This window comes from Mesoplodon bidens, assembly GCF_964165515.1.
Source record: "Mesoplodon bidens genome assembly, chromosome: 1".
NCBI lineage: Eukaryota > Metazoa > Chordata > Mammalia > Artiodactyla > Ziphiidae > Mesoplodon > Mesoplodon bidens.
The window spans coordinates 213,018,628-213,041,741 of NC_138176.1; the positions used below are offsets into that span (position 1 = coordinate 213,018,628).

At 42.7% G+C, this 23,114-nt stretch overlaps 1 protein-coding gene across 1 annotated transcript; it reads right to left on the reverse strand.

Annotated features, from left to right (window-relative positions):
* Window positions 1-559: 559 nt before the first annotated feature.
* Window positions 560-22,939, reverse strand: LOC308605872 (all-trans-retinol dehydrogenase [NAD(+)] ADH7-like; the record flags this gene model as incomplete). Its single annotated transcript, XM_081216168.1, is given in 13 exon segments — window positions 560-710; window positions 2,271-2,409; window positions 3,146-3,281; window positions 5,038-5,087; window positions 5,417-5,627; window positions 12,067-12,117; window positions 12,121-12,283; window positions 12,361-12,448; window positions 13,063-13,141; window positions 13,143-13,202; window positions 14,421-14,522; window positions 19,151-19,271; window positions 22,812-22,939. Coding segments are annotated over 13 exon segments (1,479 nt in total).
* Between the last annotated feature and the right edge of the window lie 175 nt (window positions 22,940-23,114).

Below are 23,114 nucleotides of genomic sequence, written 5' to 3' on the forward strand. Positions count from 1 at the left end.
AAGAACATTTTATACAATTGTCCTTTCTGCCTGGTTTAGGAAACTTCAGGTAAATTCTGTTACTGGAAATCCTTCTGGGCCTGAGGTCCCCACCAGAAAGAAAATGAATCGGTATATGAGTATATGAATATGGGTATCTGAGCTGATTCTTGAAGCATCGGTACAATTGCAAAGGCTGACAAGAGGAAAGGGGTTTCCTTGCTGAAGGGAAAGCATGAATATGCTAGGAAGGTGTGAACAGGAAGGATAATCCAGTGTGCTTAGACTTCTAGGTGCCAAGGAGAAAAGTAGGTGAGCCCTGCACCCTTACTTTATCCCCAGAGCCTAGCACACAGGCTGTGATAGAGTGGGTGCTAAATGCTCAGTTGTTGAATAGCTGGGTATATTAACAAAGTAGGTTGTGGTCCAATAGTAAAGGCTTTCAAAACCATGCTAAGGCATTGATATTTGGGGGCAACTTGAGTTTTAGCAGCTTAGTGAAGGTCTGGCTAATATGGTAAAATACGGAAGGCAGGAGACATATTATCATGCTACTGTGTTAACATGTCCAGGTGAGAGATTACTGGCCTGAACTAAGGTAACAATCATGGGCAATGAGACGGAGGATCCTGGAGGAGAAGCCGGACCGTGCACTCTCAGAGCTCAGCATCTGTTTGCATGTTGTAGGCAAGAGTGAAGAAGGAGTCAGACGTGATGCCCTGGCTTCTAGTCTGTAAAAGCAGAATAAGTGGCATTATTTGCTGAGATAAGATGTACTGGTGGAAACATTATTTTGAGTGAAGTTGATGCAAGTGGGACATTCAAGTGGAGCTGTGTGGAAGTCGATGGAAATTGAAGAGCTTAGGTTTATAAATGTCAATTTAGAAGCCACTGCCTTAAGGTAATACTTGAAACAAAATTCCTAAGAGTAGAATTTATGTTTCTTTGGATAACAGCTAGTAACTATTTTTCAAAGTGACCATATTAAGCTATTAATATTGCTTGACTAAGTAAAAGTGTATGTCAGAATAGACATTTTTCCAAAGAAGACATCCAAATGGCCAAGAGACACATGAAAAGATGCTCAACATCATTAATCAGGGAAATGCAAATCAAAACACAATGAGATATCACTTCACACCTGTTAGGAGGGCTACCATCAAGAAGATAAGTAACAAGTGTTGGCAAGGATGTGGATAAAGGGAATCCTCATGCACTGTTGGTGGGAATGTAAAGTGGTGCAGCCACTATAGAAAACAGTATGGCGGTTTCTCAAAAAAATTAAAATAGAGCTACTCTGTGGCCCACCAATTCCACTTCTGGGTATTTATCTGAAGAAACCAAAAACACTTAACTTGAAAAGGTATATATACCCCCCTGCTCACTGCAGCACTATTTTTTTTTTTTTTCGGTATACGGGCCTCTCACTGTTGTGGCCTCTCCCGTTGCGGAGCACAGGCTCTGGACGCACAGGCTCAGCGGCCATGGCTCACGGGCCCAGCCGCTCCACGGCATGTGGGATCTTCCCGGACCGGGGCATGAACCCGTGTCCCCTGCATCAGCAGGCAGACTCTCAGCCACTGCGCCACCAGGGAAACCCTGCAGCACTGTTTACAATAGCCAAGATATGGAAACAACCTGTGTCCATGGATGAATCAATGAATAAAGAAAATGTGGGGTGTGTGTAATGGAATATTTAGCCATAAAAAAATGAAATTTTGCCATTTGCAACAACATGGATGGACCTCAAGGGCATTATGCTAAGTGAAATAAGTCAGTCAGAGAATGACAAATACTGTATGATCTTACTTGTATGTGGAATCTAAAGCAACAACTTCATAGATACAGAGAACAGATTGGTGGTTGCCAGAAGCAGGAGTATTGGGTGGGAGAAATAGATGAAGGAGGTCAAAAGTTAAAAAACAAATAAGCAAACAAAACCTAACCTTCAAGGATCAGAAGAAAACACATTTTAAAAAGCACTTTGAAAACTGTAAAGTAAGGAAATTTTGTGGCATTACTTGAAGAAGTGAGCAGCTTTGTGCTGAAATAAAAATAGCCAACATGAATTCAACCTAGTATAAAAAAATGAAGTCCAGAGGTTTTTTAAAAAATTAGTTAATATAAGATGATGACATAATAAGTCTATGAAGAAGAAGTAATCAACTATATCAATCTTGCTACATAAGATAATCAGAAATAAAATATGAAGAAAACAGATGGATTTATAAATACTAAATTTAAAAAGTGACCTATGGGGAGAAGACAAGAGAACCATAAAAAACAGATACCTTTGATGTGAGTAGAGCAGTTCAAAGCCTTCATTGATTTGTTTAAAAGGGAAAACATGGGTCATCAATTGGTCCAGGTCAAATTTCTTTTCCAGGAAATCAGTCACTAGTTTTGGAACATCATCTCTGCTTTCCCAACCTGTAAGTAAGCATACATGTTCTCTTTAGACTTTACTGAATGATCTTTATGTGTTATTATATTTGTTCCTCCTCTCTCTTGCATTATTACCTTTTCCCCATACAGGACTATCCTTAACAGCACACAAATGAGCTGTACTTCTCCCATCTTAAGAAACAAAGGCAAAAACCCCATGAGGAACCTCTATTGCCCCCACAACTTCTAGCTACTCCATGTCTCTGCTCCTTTTACAGAGAAACCACTTTACAGTTCACTGTTCCACTTCCTCTTCTCCCATTTTCTCTTGAGCCCACTCAGCACTCGGCTAGTACAGCTCTTGTCAAGGTCACCAAAGATACAGACAACGGTCAATGTGAGGCCAAGCCTTGTTCTCTTTCCACAGTACCTGGTGCACAAAAAATGAGAGGCTGGTTGGTACAGATGAGATTTTTCAGAGAGGCCTCCTTCAAGGAAATAAGACTTGAACTGAGAACTACACAAGAGGTACAAGTTGAGCCGCCTCACTTTGACTATTTGTGTGATGTGGGGAGATTATGGATTACCCAGGAATTAGAAGTAAAATTCAGTTATTCACTAAATGTCTTTTGGGAATATGCTAAGGACCAGGCACTGTTTCCGGGGCTGGGAATAGGGTAGAGGTACAACATACCCAGTCCCTGCTCTCAGGAAGCATGAGAATCCTCTCATTTAGTGCAGAGAGACTGACAATAAACAAATAAGGCTCTGCCATTCTTACCTCCAAAAACGCATCCTTTCCATGTGCGTCCAGTGAAGAGCAGCACTGGGTCATAGGTGAGCATCTGGGCTGATAGAGGAGCCTCTACCACCACGCTGACCCTGTAGTTCATGTTGCAGGATGCAAAGGTATCAATCTGAGTTTAGAATGAAGGAGACTGTTTGTTTCTCATGTCTCAATATGTCATGGGCTCAGAAATGCCCTACATACTATTGCAGTTCCAGTAGTTGGTTTTGTTTCCAAGTCATGAAGTGAAATTAGGCCCACATGCCTTTTTCTTTCTGCTTGCTTTTTTTCAAACTTTCTTTTAATTTATTTATTTATTATTTGTTTATTTTTGGCTGTGTTGGGTCTTCGTTGCTGCATGCGGGCTTTCTCTAGTTGTGGCGAGCGGGGGCTACTCTTCGTTGCGGTGCGTGGGCTTCTCATTGCGGTGGCTTCTCTTGTTGCGGAGTACAGGCTCTAGGTGCACTGGCTCAGTAGTTGTGGCTCACGGGCTCAGTAGTTGTTGTGCACGGGCTTAGTTGCTCCGTCATATGTGGGATCTTCCCAGACCAGGGCTTGAACCCGTGTCCCCTGCATTGGCAGGCAGATTCTTAAGCACTGTGCCACCAGGGAGGTCCCTCTGCTTGCTATAAACCACTCTCAACACAATTTTAGTCATGAATTAAACTCGTTCATACATTTGTCCTTTAAGGCAGAAAGTAGAAATTAATGTGGTCAGTGTTCATGGCATTTTCAGTTTACCATGGACCAAAATGCAGGGAGAAATTCCTAATTTTCAGACCAATATCACCACTTCAGATAAGGTTTGGAAAGCCATTTGAACTAAACTAAATCAAATTACCTATACTGAATCAATTAATCCAGTTTTTTAAAAGTTTAGTATGAAAATTAAATCAAATACTAAAATGTGGGACAAAGGAATCCCTTTCTTGGTTACATTTCTGAGACTAACCCCACATTTTCTGGTCATCCACCCATCCAGTCATTAATAGTTTTTTGAATAGTTGGTAGGTTGTAGCAATAGATGGCATTTTTCAGAGACCAATGTTCATTAAAGTATCATCTGGAAGTCAATAGGCCATAGCAATATCCAATATTGCATATTGGCTGTGTAAACATGGTATTTGTTGCTATGGAATAATTCTAAGTGACACTAGGGAATGAAAACAGTGGTAAATTAAAGACTACTTGTTCCTAAAATACCAAAAGTATTAGAGTGAATTTAGTCTCCTACTCAATTGTGAGCAGGATTGACTTTGTCCCATATTTCGAAGTCTCCCTCCCTACCTTATCCCAGGCTGGGGCTTTCCCATCCAGGAGATCTGACCTGTTTCTCAGATTTAAATGGAAGTCTGGTGCTACTGACTGCCACAAGGGAGGCGTATTTTAAAAAGTTGAAGGCTCCTATTTTAAGAGAATTCAGAAAGGAGAAAGCAAACTCAGGTATAGAGTGAGAAGTTGGCTACATCGTGGTTTTGAGGGAAGAGACTGCCAAATTTGGAATAGTTCCTTTCGCCCCTGGATCTCCTCCTTCTCTGTCTCCAGAGAGTCACTTTGTGCTGTTTGACTTGCTAACATTCAAGAGATGGAATCACTGTTGCCAAAAAAGCCATACATACAAAGTAGATGAACACTTAAACAATTTGCCTAGTTGGTTGACTCCCTCCCTGGCAGTCTGATCATATGAGAGTGGTATGATATGATACACTTTGGTCAAGCAGACCTGCACATAAGTTTTGCTTGACTTTTTAGGCACAAGTGCTTCATGATTACCAGGTATTTTGCCTAAGAAGTAGTTGCTTTCAGTAAAGCTGTGGAAAATGAGTTTACCCTGTGCGTTCAAGGTAGCTTGGGTATTGTGTGGCTCCTCTAATCTTGGCTCTCACCATAGTTTCCAGATGCCCAATAACTTCAAAACTGTAGCCCACAGTGTCACCTGTCATTTCTTTTCTTTTTTATTTTAAATAAATTAATTGTATTTAGTTAGTTTTGGCTGCTTTGGGTCTTTGTTGCTGCATGCAGGCTTTCTCTAGTTGTGACGAGCGAGGGCTACTCTTCATTGCAGTGTGCGGGCTTCTCATTGCGGTGGCGTCTCTTGTTGTGGAGCATGGGCTCTAGGTGCACTGGCTCAGTAGTTGTGGCTCACGGGCTCAGTAGTTGTGGCTCACGGGCTTAGTTGCTCCGTCGCATGTGGGATCTTCCCAGACCAGGGTTCAAACCCGTGTCCCGCGATTCTTAACCACTGCGCCAGCAGGGAAGCCTCGCCTGTCATTTCTGACAGCACCTCACTGATGGGTTTGGTGGAGTCCTTGGGGCTGATGCACTCAGTGGCTCTGACAGCCACGGCCTTTTCAAATTTGTCTTTGTTGTGGTCAATCCCAATGATCCTGGATGCACCAGCTGACTTACAGCCCATGATGTCCAAAAGGCCAACTCTTCCCAGGCCAAAGGCCACACAAGTTGAACCACGGGTGACCTGTGGAGAGACAAGTTCCTGTAAATGTTAGACCTAGGGTTAAAATGTGGAACCTGCAGAGTATCTCCAATATTAGAACACAAAATTCAGAAGATCACTATGATGAGTTATTAGGACTGGATGACTTGTTCTCATGAGAATGCCACAAAGAGAGCTAGAAACAGCAGAATGTCTGAGAACAGAAAAGGAACAAAAAATCAATATTTTGCAGATAAATGAAAACCTTTGATAAAAGGTTACATCATTCAGGCCTTTGTTTTGGGAGCTTTTACAGCCTTTTTGGCCACCACCCATAACTTCATCTAACCTCATAACAGGATTAAATAAGCACTTGGATCTCTATTACTCTTCTACACAAAACCATGCTAAATCTGTTTTAGATTTGGTTTAACTAGCATTTTCTTAATAACCATAACTCTGAGTCATTTGTAAATAAATTGTTTTTTCATTGAAGTTGAATTTCCATGTTGCAATTAGATGATCCATGTGTAGCTCCAGGAAGAAAATGTAGTTAAATCAATTGGGAGATTTTTACCCTGTACTGTGCTATGTTAAGGAACGTACTAGCCAAAACTCACTTTCCTGCTAGTAGAGTCCTAATCCTGTTTCATAGCAGGGATCAGGGAGACCTGAAAACCAGGAAACCCACAAAAAGGGTATGGAACTTATTGTGATCATTTTTGTCTTCTTTTCCTTTCTTTTTTCTCCTCCCTCCCTTGTTCCCTTTCTTCCTTCCTTTTTTTTTTCTTTTTAACATGCAAAGGCTTATGTGTGAGCAGGGTGTGTTGTCATATGTCCTGATTCTCCAGTTTTGTCCTCCTTTGCAGGAATTACCTGAAGAAATAGCCTGTGTGTGGAGGTCTATGTATGCATGTGTTTTGAAATGTCTGAATTTTTAAGCAGATATATAAGTGGGTACAGAGGTGCTGTAGTTTCAGCTACAGCATTCTAACCCCTCAGTTCATTTCCTGAATTTGGAGCTCTGAAGTTAGTGTGGCCATTCTCTCAAGTATCATTCAGTCATTCACTCATTTATGCAGCAAACTTTATTGGTGGATTCTTTGTGGTCAGCATTTTATGCCAGAAACTAAACTGGGCGTTCTCTGCCTTTTCTACTAATTTATCTGCTAGCTTTATTATCTAGATCTGAGATGGAATTTTTTGTTGATGGTTGAATTCTAAATCTAGAACTTTATGATTCTAGCACTGTCTTCTGGGACCTTTTTCAGCCTTCCTTATTTAATCTCTAGCAAGCCTTAGGCTGTGGTGGCCCTGAAGTGTGATATTTCTGACCACCTGGGAACTGTACCTCTAAAGACTTCTCCCTAGGACTCCATCACCCATCTGGAAAGTTGTAATTTTTGACCTTCCTGTCACCCTGACTCTAAGCCTTTAAGTGGATCATGGCCCCAGTCTCTTGCTAACTTCAGATGTCCCCCCACCTGAAAAACAAAAACAAAAACCAAAAAAAAAATTCTCTTCCTTCCCAACCCTCTTGTTCTACAGAATGGGAACTGGAGATTATTATCTATAGTGAATTATCCATATCATGATTATAGAAGAAAGTTATAGTCTAAAACAAGAGTGTCAATTTTAGGTCACTTAAAAATTTTTATTATTTTAAATAATATTTTATATTTTAAAATATAGTAAGTTTCCACTTTTTAGTATTATTTTTCTTTACTCTTCTGATCCCCTTCATGATCTTTAATAAATACTTAAATTTCACTATTCCAAAGAACCTTAGGACCTTAAACAGCTCTTGGGAGATAACTTTTGAGTCCTTGGAATATCCTGTCCACTAAGAGTGTCTTTGTTCTGAGTCATTGGGCTACTCCAGATAGTTTATGCTAACAGTGTGACTTATGGTGAATGCCTGTTTTCATATGTCTGGGGCTTTGATCCATCAGCTTAACTCCTGATGCTACTGGAGTCTGAGTAGCTGAGGTCAGTCCTGTGTGTGCTGTGTGCCTACATGACTGTTCCCACAATAGAAACCCTAAACACCAGACTTGGGTGAGCTTCCCTGGTTGGCAACACTTAATATGTGTTGTCACACATTGTTGCTGGGAGAATTAAGCTCCGTCCATGTGACCCCACTGGGAGAGGACAACTGGAAACTTGTACCTGGTCTCTCCTGGACTCTACCCTATGTGGCTTTTTCTTTTGCTGGTTTTAATCTGTATCCTTTCACTGTAACAAACTGTAGCTATGAGTATAATAACTGTTCTGAGTTTTATAAATCCTTCTAGTGAATCATCAAATCAAAAGAGTGTCTTGGGGGACACCAACACATCCTCATATTGTAAATTTGACCTATTTTCAAATAGGCAAAGGCAAGAATATGTGTTCATTCAAGTAGTTTGCCTTAAGATATAGCTTCCAGTAAAAAATTATCCCTAAAAGTGGAGAATGTCTTCGTTAATAATATATTAGCCAAGTACTAATATGGTACCAATATATCAAGTACAATAAAAAAACATAGAATACTAACATAAAACCATATCCAATGTCCCTTCTCTCACCTCTATCTTGGTAGAAAATTCTTAGTGGAAGGTTTCGAGGAATGTTCCAGCACCAAGATTTTCCAAAGAAATTTAAAAGCAAGTGGTTACTAACATATATCATTGACATGTACTTGCATGCTAATGTTATACATTCATAGATCTCAGACCTGTCTTGAACCTATGTCTGGTAAAAATCTACTTCAACGCCCATATGTATATTTTCCACAAGCTCCTCACCTTTTTATGCTTCCACATATTTGGACATCCCTTTCCTTATTCATTCATACATCTCTTTTTTTCCAACTATTATTTATTAAGTCATTACTATGTCCAGGCTCCTTGCTAAGTACTGTAGTGAATAGAGACTTGGTCCATACCTTCTTGGAGCTTGTGGTCTAATGAAGACTAAAGGTATAATAAGAATTTGAGATTTGGGACACATACTGTTAATGAAGCAATCATGTAGCCTTGAATAATGGAAAGAGGTTCCTGCTTAGATGAAGTAGACAGAAAAAAAAAAACAACTTCTTTGAGCAAATGAGTTACCTTTAATCTGAGAATGATGTTAATGAAGCACCTACACAAGGACTCAGTAGATGAGTGTTCCAGACAATCAGAATAGCTTGTGTAAATGTCTTCACGTAGGAACAGCTCAGCAGGCTTACAGATCTCAAGAGAGGCAAGCGAGTGTGAGTGGATCATAGTGGAAGAGATGAGATTGTTCCAAGTATGGAAGCTACTGGAGGATTTTTGGCAAAGAAGTAATGCAGACCACTTTATGTTTTATAAAATTCCTCTGGCTTGTAAATGGAGAATATTGCAGATGGTCAAGAGGAGTAATGACGACTACAAAAGGGAGCCCATTGCATCTGTCAAGATATGATGATGGTAGTGAGTTGAAGAAAATGGAAAGATTTAAAATATACCTTGTAGGTAAAATTAACAGGACTTGCTGCTGGATTGCATATAAGGTAATGGAGAGGGAAGATCAAGGATGAAGAAAATTTGAGTGAGCATAAATATGTTTGGGTGGTAGGGAGGAAGAAAATTAAGAATTCTGTTTTGTACATATTCAGTTTCAGATACCTGTGAGACCTTCAAAGGGAGAGGTCAGGTAAGGAGTTGGACAAAAGAATTTGGGGTTTAGAGAGAGTTTGAGACATAAATTTGGAGTCAACTAACATATAGGTAATTTTTAAGACTTTGGAGTTGGATGAGACCACCACAGTATGGAGATTGCTTGTGGGAATGGTTTTACTATTTATGAACTGTGTGTTATTCTACTTACTTCTTTGATTCATTGAGTGACATAAATGGAATCCAAATAATCACTCTTAAAAATGCATTCATGTTTTCATACTATATGCCAGCCATTATAGGTTGAATTGTGTCCCCCCGCCCAAACCTGCAATTTCATATGTTAAAGTCTTAACCCCCAGTACCTCAGAATGTGATCTTATTTGGAGATAGGGTCTTTGCAGAGGTAATCAAGTTAAAATAAGGTAATGAGGTGGGCTCTAATCCAATATAATTGGTGTCCTTATAAAAAGGGGAAATTTGGACAAAAAAGACTGGCATAGAAGGAAGGTGATATGAAGAGACATAGAGAGAAGACAGCCAAGGAGAAAGGCCTGGCACAGATCTTTCACTCACAGCCCTCAGAAGGAACAAATCCTGCCGACCCTTTGATTTCAGGCCTCCAGTTTCCAGAATGTGAGACAATAAATTTGTGTTAAGCCCCCCAGTCTATGGTATTCTGCTACAACAGCCCTAATAAACTAACAAACCAGCATTGATATTTATTTTGTGAAACAAAAGATTAATTTTATTTTATTAATTTATTTTTTTAACATCTTTGTTGGAGTATAATTGTTGTGTGTTACTTTCAGCTGTAATACAAAGTGAATCAGCTATACGTATACATGTATCCCCATATCTCCTCCCTCTTGCGTCTCCCTCCCACCCTCCGTATCCCACCCCTCTAGGTGGTCACAAAGCACCAAGCTGATCTCCCTGTGCTATGCGGCTGCTTCCCACTAGCTATCCACCCTACGTTTGGTAGTGTATATATGTCCATGCCGCTTTCTCACTTTGTCACAGCTTACCCTTCCCCCTCCCCATGTCCTCAAGTCCATTCTCTACGTCTGTGTCTTTATTCCTGTCCTGCCCCTAGGTTCTTCAAAACCTTTTTTTTGTTGCTGTTTTTTTTAGATTCCATATATATGTGTTAGCATATGGTATTTGTTTTTCTCTTTCTGACTTACTTCACGCTGTATGATAGTCTCTAGGTCCATCCACCTCACTACAAACAACTCAATTTCGTTTCTTTTTATGGCTGAGTAATATTCCATTGAATATATGTGCCACATCTTCTTTATCCATTCATTTGTCAATGGACACTTAGGTTGCTTCCACGTCCTGGCTATTGTAAATAGAGCTGCAGTGAACGTTGTGGTACATGACTTTTTTTAAATCATGGTTTTCTAAGGGTATATGCCCAGTAGTGGGATTGATGGGTCGTATGGTAGTTCTGTTTTTAGTTTTTTAAGGAACCTCCATACTGTTCTCCATAGTGGCTATATCAATTTACATTCCCACCAACAGTGCAAGAGGGTTCCCTTTTCTCCACACCCGCTCCACCATTTATTTTTTGTAGATATTTTGATGATGGCCATTCTCATTGGTGTGAGGTGATACCTCATCGTAGTTTTGATTTGCATTTCTCTAATGATTAGTGATGTTGAGCATCCTTTCATGTGTTTGTTGGCAATCTGTGTATCTTCTTTGGAGAAATGTCTATTTAGGTCTTCTGCCCATTTTTGGATTGGGTTGTTTTTTGTATATTGAGCTGCATGAGCTGCTTGTTTATTTTGGAGATTAATCCTTTGTCCATTGCTTCATCTGCAAATATTTTCTCCCATTCTGAGGGTTGTCTTTTGGTCTTGTTTATGGTTTCCTTTGCTGTGCAAAAGCTTTGAAGTTTCATTAGGTCCCATTTGTTTATTTTTGTTTTTATTTCCATTTCTCTAGGAGGTGGGTCAAAAAGGATCTTGCTGTGATTTATGTCATAGAGTGTTCTTCCTATGTTTTCCTCTAAGAGTTTTATAGTGTCTGTTCTTACATTTACGTCTTTAACCATTTTGAGTTTACTTTTGTGTTAGGTGTTAGGGAGTGTTCTAATTTCAGTCTTTTACATATAGCTGTCCAGTTTTCCCAGCACCACTTATTGAAGCGGCTGTCTTTTCTCCACTGTATATTCTTGCCTCCTTTATCAAAGATAAGGTGACCATATTGTGTGGGTTTATCTCTGGACTTTCTATCCTGTTCCATTGATCTGTATTTCTGTTTTTGTGCCAGCACCACACTGTCTTGATTACTGTAGCTTTGTAGTATAGTCTGAAGTCAGGGAGCCTGATTCCTCTAGCTCTGTTATTCTTTCTCAAGATTGCTTTTGGCTATTCAGGGTCTTTTGTGTTTCCATACAAATTGTGAAATTTTTTGTACTAGTCCTGTGAAAAATGCCATTGGTACTTTTATAGGGATTGCATTGAATCTGTAGATTACTTTGGGTAGTATAGTCATTTTCACAACGTTGATTCTTCCAACCCAAGAACATGGTATATCTCTCCATCTGTTTGTATCATCTTTAATTTCTTTCATCAGTGTCTTATAGTTTTCTGCATACAGGTCTTTTGTCTCCTTAGGTAGGTTTATCCCTAGGTATTTTATTCTTTTTGTTGCAATGGTAAGTGGGAGCACTTCTTTAGAAATAAAATTTTGAATCTGAATTTTTTCTTCCAGTTGATTTGACATTGTGTAGAAACAGTCTGTACATGAGATGTTTTCAAAAGTGCTTTTCCCAAAAAGCTTGTTTTTCAAAAAAAATTTTTTTAAAAATAAAAAAGAAGGAACTAGCCCACCCTGCTGCTTACCTTGCCAGTTTTAATAGCAGTCCCATATCCAGTGGAAAATCCACATCCAATTCAACAGACTTTCTCAGGATGAGCTGCATCATCAATCTTAGCAACGGAAGTTTCATCCACCACCGTGTACTTAGTAAATGTACTAGTGCTCATGAAGTGATAGACTGGTTTGCCCCTGCACGTACATCTGGTGGTGTTATCAGCCAGGACTCCATGACCAGTAACTCTATTTGTTACATCAAATGCTCATATTAATTCAATTCAAAAATTAGCACAGGAACAACTAAATGGCATGAAACCCACTCACTCCTTACACAAAGGTTGCCATCTGGGTTGTGACAAGCATTGCATTCTCTACACTGAGGCAGAAAGACGAGGATGACTTTGTCACCTAGAGGGAAAACATCATGGTATAAGGCGTTGGTAATTAACATTAAAGGCTGAAATAGACGAATGTGAATTGAGCACATGCCACATGCAAGAATTTCTTTAAAATAGAGGCATACCTTGGAGATATTACAGGTTTGATTCTAGAGCTTCGCAATAAAGTGAGTCACAAATTTTTTGGTTTTCCAGTGCATGTAAAAATTATGTTTACACTATACTGTAGTCTATTAAGTATGCAATAGCATTGTGTTTAAAAAAACAATGTACATACCTTAATTAAAAAATAATGCTATTGGAAAAATGGCACTGATAGACTTGCTTGACGCAGGGTTGCCACAAACTCAATTTGTAAAAAAAATTCCACTTTGAAGCACAACAAAGCAAAGTGCAATAAAACAAGGTATGCTTGTATTCTAAAGTTTACAAGCACCATCAAATTTGCTTGCTAAAAGTTGAGATTTTGCCAAATTAAACTTCACTCTATATAATCCATTCTCCTTGTATTCTTTTATCCTCCTAAATTCATTAAGGCTCCTCCAATAATTCCTGGCTGTGCTATTTCCTTTGATAGGACAGTCAACCTACTTATCTCAGACTTGTGACTTGACATTTACACACCTGGTTTCACCATAGTAACTCCTTCTCCAATGCTCTCCACAACCCCAGTGGCTTCATGTCCCACAGTCACTGGAAACTTTAGACACTATTGCTCCTTTTGTCATGTGCTCATTTGTCCAACAGATACCCTTGGCCAAAATCTGGGTTCAGACAAAAGAACACTGCATCAACCAGCAAACGGGTCATTTTACAGTTGGGAGAATAGTTATCTCTCTCTTGAAAAGATTATAATTGTTTAATCAGTATGATTGTCTCATATAATAGTGTTGACTCTTAGGAGATTCTGAGCCGAATATCAACCATCAGACCAAAATCTCTCTCTTTAAGGGACTTCCCTGGTGGCACGGTGGTTAAGAATCTGCCTGCCAATGCAGGGGACATGGGTTCGATCCCTGGTCTGGGAAGATCCCACATGCCATGGAGCAACTAAGCCCATGCGCCACAACTACTGAGCCTGCGCTCTAGAGCCCGCGAGCCACAACTACCGAGCCCGCATGCCACAACTACTGAAGCCTGCGTGCCTAGCACCTGTGCTCCACAACAAAAGAATCCACAGCAATGAGAAGCCCATGCACCACAATGAAGAGTAGACCCCGCTCGCCGCAACTAGAGAAAAGCCTGTGTGCAGCAAGGAAGACCCTTAACAATTAAAAAAAAAAAATCTCTCTTTAAGGAATTTATAGTATTGCTGCCTCTGGTCTTGTTTTGAATCTCAGTGCCTTTTTGAAGTAAATTGATGCTCTTGTGAGGGAACTATAAGGCAGATGTTACCATGCAGCCAGCACAAAAATAGATTTTTACAGTTAATTCCTCCTCTTGATGAAAGGTAGAGGGAATGGTGTATAAGAAGAGAAGTGAGCAAAACTGTACTGTTGCTACAGTGCTCAAGTAACAGGAGATGGTCAAAGAAAGATAGACGGCAATGCCTGCTCAACAAGCTGGTGTTCAAACTAATGGTTAGGCTCTGTTCAAAGGAGTGGCGGAAATCCTCCAGGAAGGGAAATCCAGGAAGCTGTCATTTCTCCAGGCACAAATGAGTTCCTCATTCTTTGTGAGAAGTAATCCCAGTACTATCTGATACATTAGTCATAATTATTAAGTATTTTTATCAAACACTGTGTCAATAAAAATTCAACAAATAAAAGTTATAATAGAGCAGATTAGCAGGGTTGTTTTTTAATCAATAAGTCATTAATTTTATATCCAGTATGACCAGATACTTATCAAATAAAAAAAAAGTATGAGAATAACCAAAATTTGAGAAGTATCTCCTTATTTAAGAATCCAACCCCACAACAGTGATATACTCAAAGTAGGTATGATAACGTTTTAGACTTATGTACTCTCAGGCTCATTACCTTACTACAAACTTCTTTAGCCTTTGATGGGGCAATTTCTGTTTCCTCAACGGAAAAGGGATTCTTCTGTTCCCATAGCACAGCTGCTTTACATTTAATAACCTAAGAAGTTGGTGAGAGTTATAATGGGTCCTAATTATGTCTTTACAGTTACAGGCTCTCCAAATAATATAAATCTGGGCAGAAGATCCCTAGAGATCATCTTATGTACACCTACCGTGTGTTTGATATATGAGAAATGCAGCCCGGAGACACTAAATAATGGATCCATGGGCACACAGCACATGGGAAGCAGGGCTGGACTAGATCTGAGGTACACCCTTTCCAGCCCTTTGCTTTTGCTGCCTGTGGTCACATAATATTTTATTAAGCTAGGGGGTTTTTTGCTACAATTTCAAAGTAACAAAATGTCATCTGTGTATCACTTATTCACAAGAGCGAATTTATAAAACAGAAAATGTTGTTGATTTATCTGCAAGAATCTAAGCCAGTATTTAATTGTTGTATAATCATGTAGCCATGGTGAAGAAATTAGAAATTGGCTTGGTTAGAGATGAAGGGAACAGTGAACGTCATGAAATGTATAGACTGAATTCCTGGATGACTCAATTTGTATCTTTGCAGCTCTGAATCCTTTTTTGCACCCAGCCCAGTTCTTGCAGCCTATGGTCTAGATAGGCGAGGTGAAGCATCTCATCTTATAGAAGTGGAACCTAAGGGGTGGAGATCCTCAGTGAGTAGCCTCCAGCTGTTCAGTTGGTTTAGGTATAGTTATTCAATTAAGTAATTTTGCTGACATTATTTAAATCAGTGAGGGGTGGAGGGAGAGAGAGAGAGAGAGAGGGAGAAGGAGACAGGGAGAGATTTTTCTTGTTTTCCCATCCTCAAATCTGTCTAGGAATCGTATAAAATATTTTAATTAATTTGTTCAGTTACAGAATGAGTTATCTCTCATCTTACTTGTCGACTAACATACCACTCCTAGAGATCTCCTTTAGATGGATGGTTACATGGCTCTTTTGCAAGTGATTAAGTGTGAGAAATGATATGCTGGAAATAGATGGGAGGCTGAAAGCCATCAGTGACTTTAACATTCACCCTCTGCCTCTGCAAGGCAAATGTCATGGGTCACAGTGCAATGTGGGCCAATCTCGAAGTTAGAAATCTCACACCACAATCCCACACAAGTTCCTGCTGGATTAATAGTTGAGATTTAAAGTCAAACTCTTTTATCGATAAGTAAAGACATAAATATCAAATATATGGAGAATGGGGGAACTTTTATGCTTGAGGATGATGGAAAAAGTCATAAAGGAAACATCTAAGAATGAAAATTTTGGGTGTTGAGAAACAGTAAATAAATCTTCCAAATGTAAGTAATTCAAGCAAGTAGTCTGAGGGAAAAAAGCTTAAGCAAAGATAAGTTAACATTTTTGATATATACAATGCATAATCGAATTGATAGGGAAAGCATTAAAACCTCCACTCCTACCTCTTCTGCCCTCCCACATATTTTACTCATACCTGGAGATACACACAAAGAACATAAAGAGGAAAACACAAATTAATAAATATATAGTGAAGTGTTTGTTTTCCTTGGTTATAAAATTTTTTTAAATAAAAGTAATGAGATAATTGTTAGGTCGATAATGATTTTTTACCTATGTATTGTCAAAGGGGTGGTGAAATGGGAAGTGTCATTCATGTCAGCACCTTTGGAAAATAATTTGCAGTATACATCAGGATACTAAAATGGTTCTTTTTTCCTGTGGATGGTCACATTTTGTTAAGCAACTTAATTGAGATATCTTTGCCGTATAAAAATTGTATATGTTTAAGGAATATAACTTGATGTTTTGATATATGTATACATTGTGGGGCTTCCCTGGTGGTGCAGTGGTTGAGAGTCCGTCTGCCGATTCAGGGGACACGGGATCGTGCCCCGGTCCGGGAAGATCCCACATGCCACGGAGCGGCTGGGCCCGTGAGCCATGGCCGCTGAGCCTGCACGTCCGGAGCCTGTGCTCCGCAACGGGACAGGCCACAACAGTGAGAGGCCCGCGTACCGCAAAAAAAAAAAAAAAAAAAGGAAAGAAAGAAATGCTGACTATTCCCCTCAGTCCTTGGCGACCTGGGCTGGTGTCACATCCCTGGAGCCTGAGCAGGCTTGGGTCCCAAAGCTGGACTGTCACCGCGCTGAGGGAGCTGGGGAGGATGTGCCACACAATGAGCGCCCCCCATGGACCTGGAGTGTCTGTTCCCCTCTGCGTGAGCCCGCAATCTCCAGATCCAGGCGGGCCCTCCTACAGCTAAAGCAAGCCTAGTGCACCCAAAGGATGGTGAAGCCTCGGGGCTGGAAGAGCTTTAAAAAGTTTCCTGGGCTCCGTGTCTCCTGGTGGTGCGGTTCCCACCTCCAGCCTCCTTCCTCAGGGTCGCCCCACCTACGGATGACCGCACCCTCAGCAGAGTGGTGTTTCCGGAGCTGGGATGTGTCCCGGGGATAAAGGGTAAGGGGGGAAGAAGCAATGAGACACAAGCCTTGGGTGTTTCTTCAGGCACATTCCACTCTATTTGACAACCCTAGAAGAGGACTTTCCCTGAGGCTCCGGTTGCCCCAGTAACCAGAGCTGGGCATGAAGAAATGCTGCTGCCTTGTGGCCGTTTCCCGTAACAACAACTTAAAAGCCTGTGCTGATGGGCACTTAATCTTCGCAAGGCCTGCAGGGCTGAAATGACACCTGCCCTCAAGAAATGCCCTGGGGTAGATCATCGGAAAAGAATTCAAAACAGGGCCAACTTCCAAGAAGCCAATTACAAGAGGTAAATTTTACTCACACTGTATAAAAAATAAGCACATGGAAAGATACCCAAATCACTAATTATGAAAGAAATGCAAATCAAAACTACAATGAGGTATCACCTCACACCGGTCAGAATGGCCATCGCCAACAAAAATCTACAAAGAATAAGTGCTGGACAGGGCGTGGGGAAAAGGGAACCCTCCTACACTTTTGATGTGGATGCAAACTGGTGCAGCCACTGTGGAGAACAGTATGGAGGTTCCTTAAAAACCAGAACATAGAGTTCCCATTGGATCCGGCAATCCCATTGCAGGGCTTAAATCCAGAGAAAATCATAATTTGAAAGGACACATGCACCCCTATTTTCAGGGCAGCACTATTTACAATAGCCAAGACAGAGAAACCACCAAATTGTTCATTGACAGAAAAATGAAGATGTTGTACAGATATACAGTGGAATATTACTCAGTCCCTGAGGTGGATGGAGCCAGGATGTGCGTGTCTGGGCCTCTGACCAGCAGGAGAGAGCAAGGAGGAAGACCAGTCCTGAGGGCAGGGGTTCTCTGAAGCCTGTGAGCCCCGGTGCCCTGATGGGATTCATTCTCAGTGGGGACATGAGCGGGGCATGCAGTGGCTTTGTTTTCCACCCGGGCCTCTTTCATGAAGCCATGGCAGAGCTGGGACCAGAAGTCTCCTGGCGGTGTTTCAAACTGTCATAGAAGTTTTACAAAGGAACAAGAGGATGAAGCTGAGACTCTGATAGCCACTCCTTTCTGTCTCTGAGTTGCTTCTATCAGGACCGCCGTCATCTGCACATAGTCTGCTCTGTGACCCACCTACTCCCGCCTGACCTTTCCTCTTCCTCCCTGGGATGATTCCAGTGACATTTCCAGCCTGGACCCTTCTCCCAGGCCAGACACCTCTGTCCAGCCATTGCATCCCCATCTCACCTTGGGGGCTAACAGGCCCCTCAGAGGACTGTGATCCTGCAGCTCCCCAGCCCAGGAGGCGCCCCTGTTTGCTGAGCCCAGACACCTGCTGTAAGCGAGCAGGACCCTCTGGGGCCTTCCCAGGACAGACCCCTCCTTCATATCCACTGTTGTAACTCCCCTATGAAGTACCTAGATAATAGTATCTGATGCACTCTTCCCGAGTTGTTTTACCGATACTAAAACCACCAACAAATGGAAGAAATTAACTACTTGACGATCATGAACACGTAGCCCCAGAGCTACAAGTGCCTAAGAATTTATAATGTTAACCGCCTGTTACCTCACCATTAGCCAGAGAATTGTGCACCAGATGATCACATACCCTGCGACTCCCTTCCCTCACCTGGCCTTTAAAATTGCTTTGCTGAAACCCTTCAGGGAGTTTGGGGTTTGTAAAGCACAAGCCACCTGTCCTGCTTGTATTGGCACTTTTACAATGAATGCTGCACTTTCCTTCACCACACCCGGTGTCAGTAGACTGGCTTTACCACGCATGGGCACATGGAATCAAGCTTGGTTTGGTAACACTGGGGCCTCCCAGGCTCCCACTCTCCTTCTGCCCCAGTGACTGTCAGCTCGTCCTCCAGAGTCTGTGGCCCGTCCCCAGGCTAATTCCCCTCTACACCCACAGCCCTGGCCCAAGCCCGATCTTGTGCCAGTTTCCTCCATCAGGTCCTGACAAAGCTCCCTGCCCCCTGGTGCATCTGACATCCCACCCCAACGTGGTCTTTCTGCAGCATAAATGAGACAGTGACTCTCTCCCTCCTGTGATCCCCCAAAGATTTTCCCTCACTTGCTGGGGTGTCTGGTGAGAGAGACATCTGCCAAGGCCCTGAGAGTCCCCGGTATCCCTACTAGGCTGCTGGTTCCTGGGTTCCCTGACAGTGAGCACCTCAGCAGGCCAGGCAACACAGTACAAAATTCCAGAACTGCTCACCTCAGGAGGGGGCTGGCACTGCCACTGCGTGATCAAAGAGAGCAGAGAAGGGCTCCCCAGCTGGGACACAAACCCTGCAGGAGTGGCCTCTCCCTGGGCCATTGCATGATCCCTGTGTGACCTGAGGGAAGGAGGGACCAAGGCACATGCTGGTTCCTAAGCAGGATGGTGTGGGCTCAGTCGTGTCCCCCAAAATTCATATGCTGAATCCCTAACCCCCAGGACCCCAAGATGTGGCTGTATTTGGAGATGGAGTTTTTAAAGAGGTGATCAATAATGTTAAAACAGATGCATTTATTGCACTTACTTCACCTTCTAACACAATGTTCACACTTTCATGATGAACACTATGCAAATGCCAAATGTTTCAAGCTGATGTGTTTGAAAATATAGTGACGGGCAGCCTCCAGTAATGAGAAACGATCATGAATATGCACAAAGGATTCCATCTGTATTTTAACTCGCTCCAGTCTTATAGTGCCCAAGCATAGTATCTGATATATTCATAAAATAACAATTTTTGAAATAATGGAGGAGGAATTATGCTTGTAGGCAGTGGCTAAGGATTGCTACCCTGTTGATCATTAGCCTCACCTCTGTTAGCCTAAGAAAGGAAAACAAAAAAAAAAGCCTGATCATTATAGTCGATGTTTTGTCAGAGTTAAGGGAGTGTGTAGGAGATGTGAGCATGTTGTCCCTGTAGGATTTTGAACCACAGAATGGAATGGAATGTAAAACAGATGGTAACCTCTATTTAAATTTTATGCACACTACCCAAAAACTGTCTTCACTGAAAATCATATAGTGTCCTCTTTTCCCCACTCAAAATTCCATACCCTCCCCATGTCCCACCCTTGCAATCCATCAGCTACTCCAACTTCATCTCAATAAGATTTAATTCAGTAACCTTATTGCTCTTCACCTAAACGTTATATACTGTCGCTATCAATGTTTAAGTGTTTCATGCCTTAACTGAAGTATGTCCCCTTCCTTGATAATTACTTTATATGTAACCCTACCCCGTGGTGACTATTCACTCACCCCATATGCACTTCACCTTTGTTTGCTGTGCTTGATGTTCTGTTTGTTCCTTGGTATAAGGTCCAGATCGATACTCACTAATCTTGTAGATCTTGTAGATATTCTGCGCTTTGAGGCATGTGTCCTTGTGCTATACACCCAACCTTCCTCTTCCTGCTATTATCTATAACATGTCAGCATCTAACTTCGGTATTCCTCTCACCCCATTTATTGCCAATATTCTGGGTGACCCCACTTTCCATATAGGTGAGCATCTTAGCATTCAGCCTCTCTGTTCTTTAATATCTTCATCTCCAACGATTCTTCCCCTTCCTTCCTCAGCCACATAATCCAACATCATAAGGTAGGCCTTGTTCCACCCGGTAGTGCTCCTACGACTCACCTGTGCTCTCTATACCAACCTTCTCAGCTCACTTGTGAATTACTTCCATCCATATGTTCTTTTGATCCCATGCAAATCTCCACTTTTCCATATTTCCATGTCTCCATTCATTGCCCTCATCGTTTACCCCTCCATATTCAGTCTTTGCTCCATGGCTCATTATTTTAATAACTCATGCCAATACGCTAAACCTCGTTCACTGTTTTATTCTCACTGCACCCAGGGGACAAATTCAAAAGCTTGATCATCTGTTTTCTCCATTTCCAAAAAGAGTCACATGTACTACTGGAGAATATTGGAGCATCAGCGCTATACATACTGTTCAGAACACCAGCAATGTTGTCTCCATCCTCCTATCAGGAATCCTACACAATCTATTTTGTCAACTACTTACTTTATAATAAAACCTTTCAACTGTCAATGAAGCATTGTCAAATTATCTTTAAAATAGTTGATTGGGCCATATGTAACCTCCAAAACTACAATATCAGTTCCTTCTTCACAACGAAGTTTCTTTAGAGTGGTTGACATATGCTGTATCCACTTTCTCACTTTTTTTTAACTCTTCAACCCCATTCAGCTGTCTTGTGCTCCAATCATTCCATCAAAACAACACTCACTCTAATTACTGAGGACCTCCTGGAGGTTAATTTGGAGGCATATTTTTAGGTTTCTTAATTGTCTAGTGAATTACTTCCTTTGCAAAACATTTTCCTTGGATATTGCCGCTCAAGCCGTGTTTATCTTATTCTGGTATATCTGGCTCCTGTTTCTCGATCTTTTTCTAGATTATCACCTCTCTCCCTCTCAACACTGGAGTTCCTCAAGACTCAGTGCTGTATCTTTTCTCTTCTCACTCTCACCTTATTCATGTTAAAAAGTTTCCATCGGGGGCTTCCCTGGTGGCGCAGTGGTTGAGAGTCCGCCTGCCGATGCAGGGGACACGGGTTTGTGCCCCGGTCCGGGAAGATCCCACATGCCATGGAGCGGCTGGGCCCGTGAGCCCTGGCCGCTGAGCCTGCGCGTCTGGAGCCTATGCTCTGCAACGGGAGAGGCCACAACAGTGAGAGGCCCGCGTACCGCAAAAAAAAAAAAAAAAAAAAAAAAGAAAGGGCAGGCCCTAACTGCAGCAGGTGTAAGCAAGTACTGCGGGTGCTTGGGTATTTGTCCCCCAAAGGCCTAGACTGTGGGTGTCTGAGCCGTGAGGGCTCTGACTTGAGGGGTCCACTTCCACCTGGGCTCACCTGGAGGGTCGCTGCAGGGAGAGCGCATCCTTGGGTGATTTTCCAACTCTCCCCGCCCCCAGCCTCTACCCCTGGGCCCCCCTGGCCCCATTACTAGTCTTTATTTTTATTTTTAATTTTTTTTGCGGTCCGCGGGCCTCTCACTGTTGTGGCCTCTCCCGTTGCAGAGCAACAGGCTCCCGACGCTCAGGTTCAGCGGCCAGGGCTCACGGGCCCAGCCGCTCCGTGGCATGTGGGATCTTCCCGGACCGGGGCATGAACCCATGACCCCTGCATCGGCAGGCAGACTCTCAACCACTGCGCCACCAGGGAAGCCCAATAGTCTCTAAATGGTGTCTCTCACCCAACAGGCTTGCGCGGGAGATTTTAATATTGTGTGGGAGTCCAGTGACCAGCGCCCATATGTCCTGTGTGTCTTGGGAGGGGAAGGAGACTTGCTCTCACGTTCCTGCCCCAGTGCACCTGGGGTTGGGGGCAGCAGACCCAGGCTTTGCTCTGACAGAAGCTCCCTTTCTGTGAACAAGTCTTCCCCCACTCCCATTATCCTCCTTGGAGGCTCAGGAGGCCACAGTATCAGGGCACCTCCAGCACCAGGACCCCACCCTAGGGAATTTCTCAAGAGCAGGGACCAGGCCTGCGGGCTGAGGGGAGGAGGGAGCCGGCCTCTTTGTGATCCGTGGGGGCCAGGATGCCTCCTACCCAGGAGGGCCTTGGACTCAGCTTAACTACCACCTGGGGTCTCCTACCCCTCCCCTGGTAGGGGGGCCCTTCAGATTCCAGGGCCCAAGACCTCCCCCCACTTCTGATCCCGACTGCGGCGCTGGGGACCCAGAGACCCCTTCCCTGGCTTCTTTTCTCTTGGAGGCTCCCAGAACTCCCTGAAGCTGTTATAATCAGGGTTTATTATGGTGAAGGATGCAGATTAAAATTAGTGAGGACAGAGGGGACGAGCAGGGTCCAGCGTCCTCACCTGTGGCAGCCCAGGGAAGCCCACCTGAGTCCTGAGGTGCAGGATTTACTGGGGTCTGTCACGTCAGCGTGGGGACGGACCACCATGTGCCTGACCTCAGCCTCCAGCCCCCGAGGGGCTGCCTCGGGACTCAGGAAGGGAAGTCTCGCCATGCATCACGCCGTCAGTGCAGACCAGCATAGAGCGAGGCTGAGGCCCACAGAGCACAGACACTCCCGTCAGACTCAAGGTGACCTCCCGGAGTCAGGAGCAGAGGCCCGGCCTCTCTGTGGGCAGGTGAACCTGTAGTGCACAGGCCCTGGTGCAGTGCCCGTTCCGTGTGGTCAG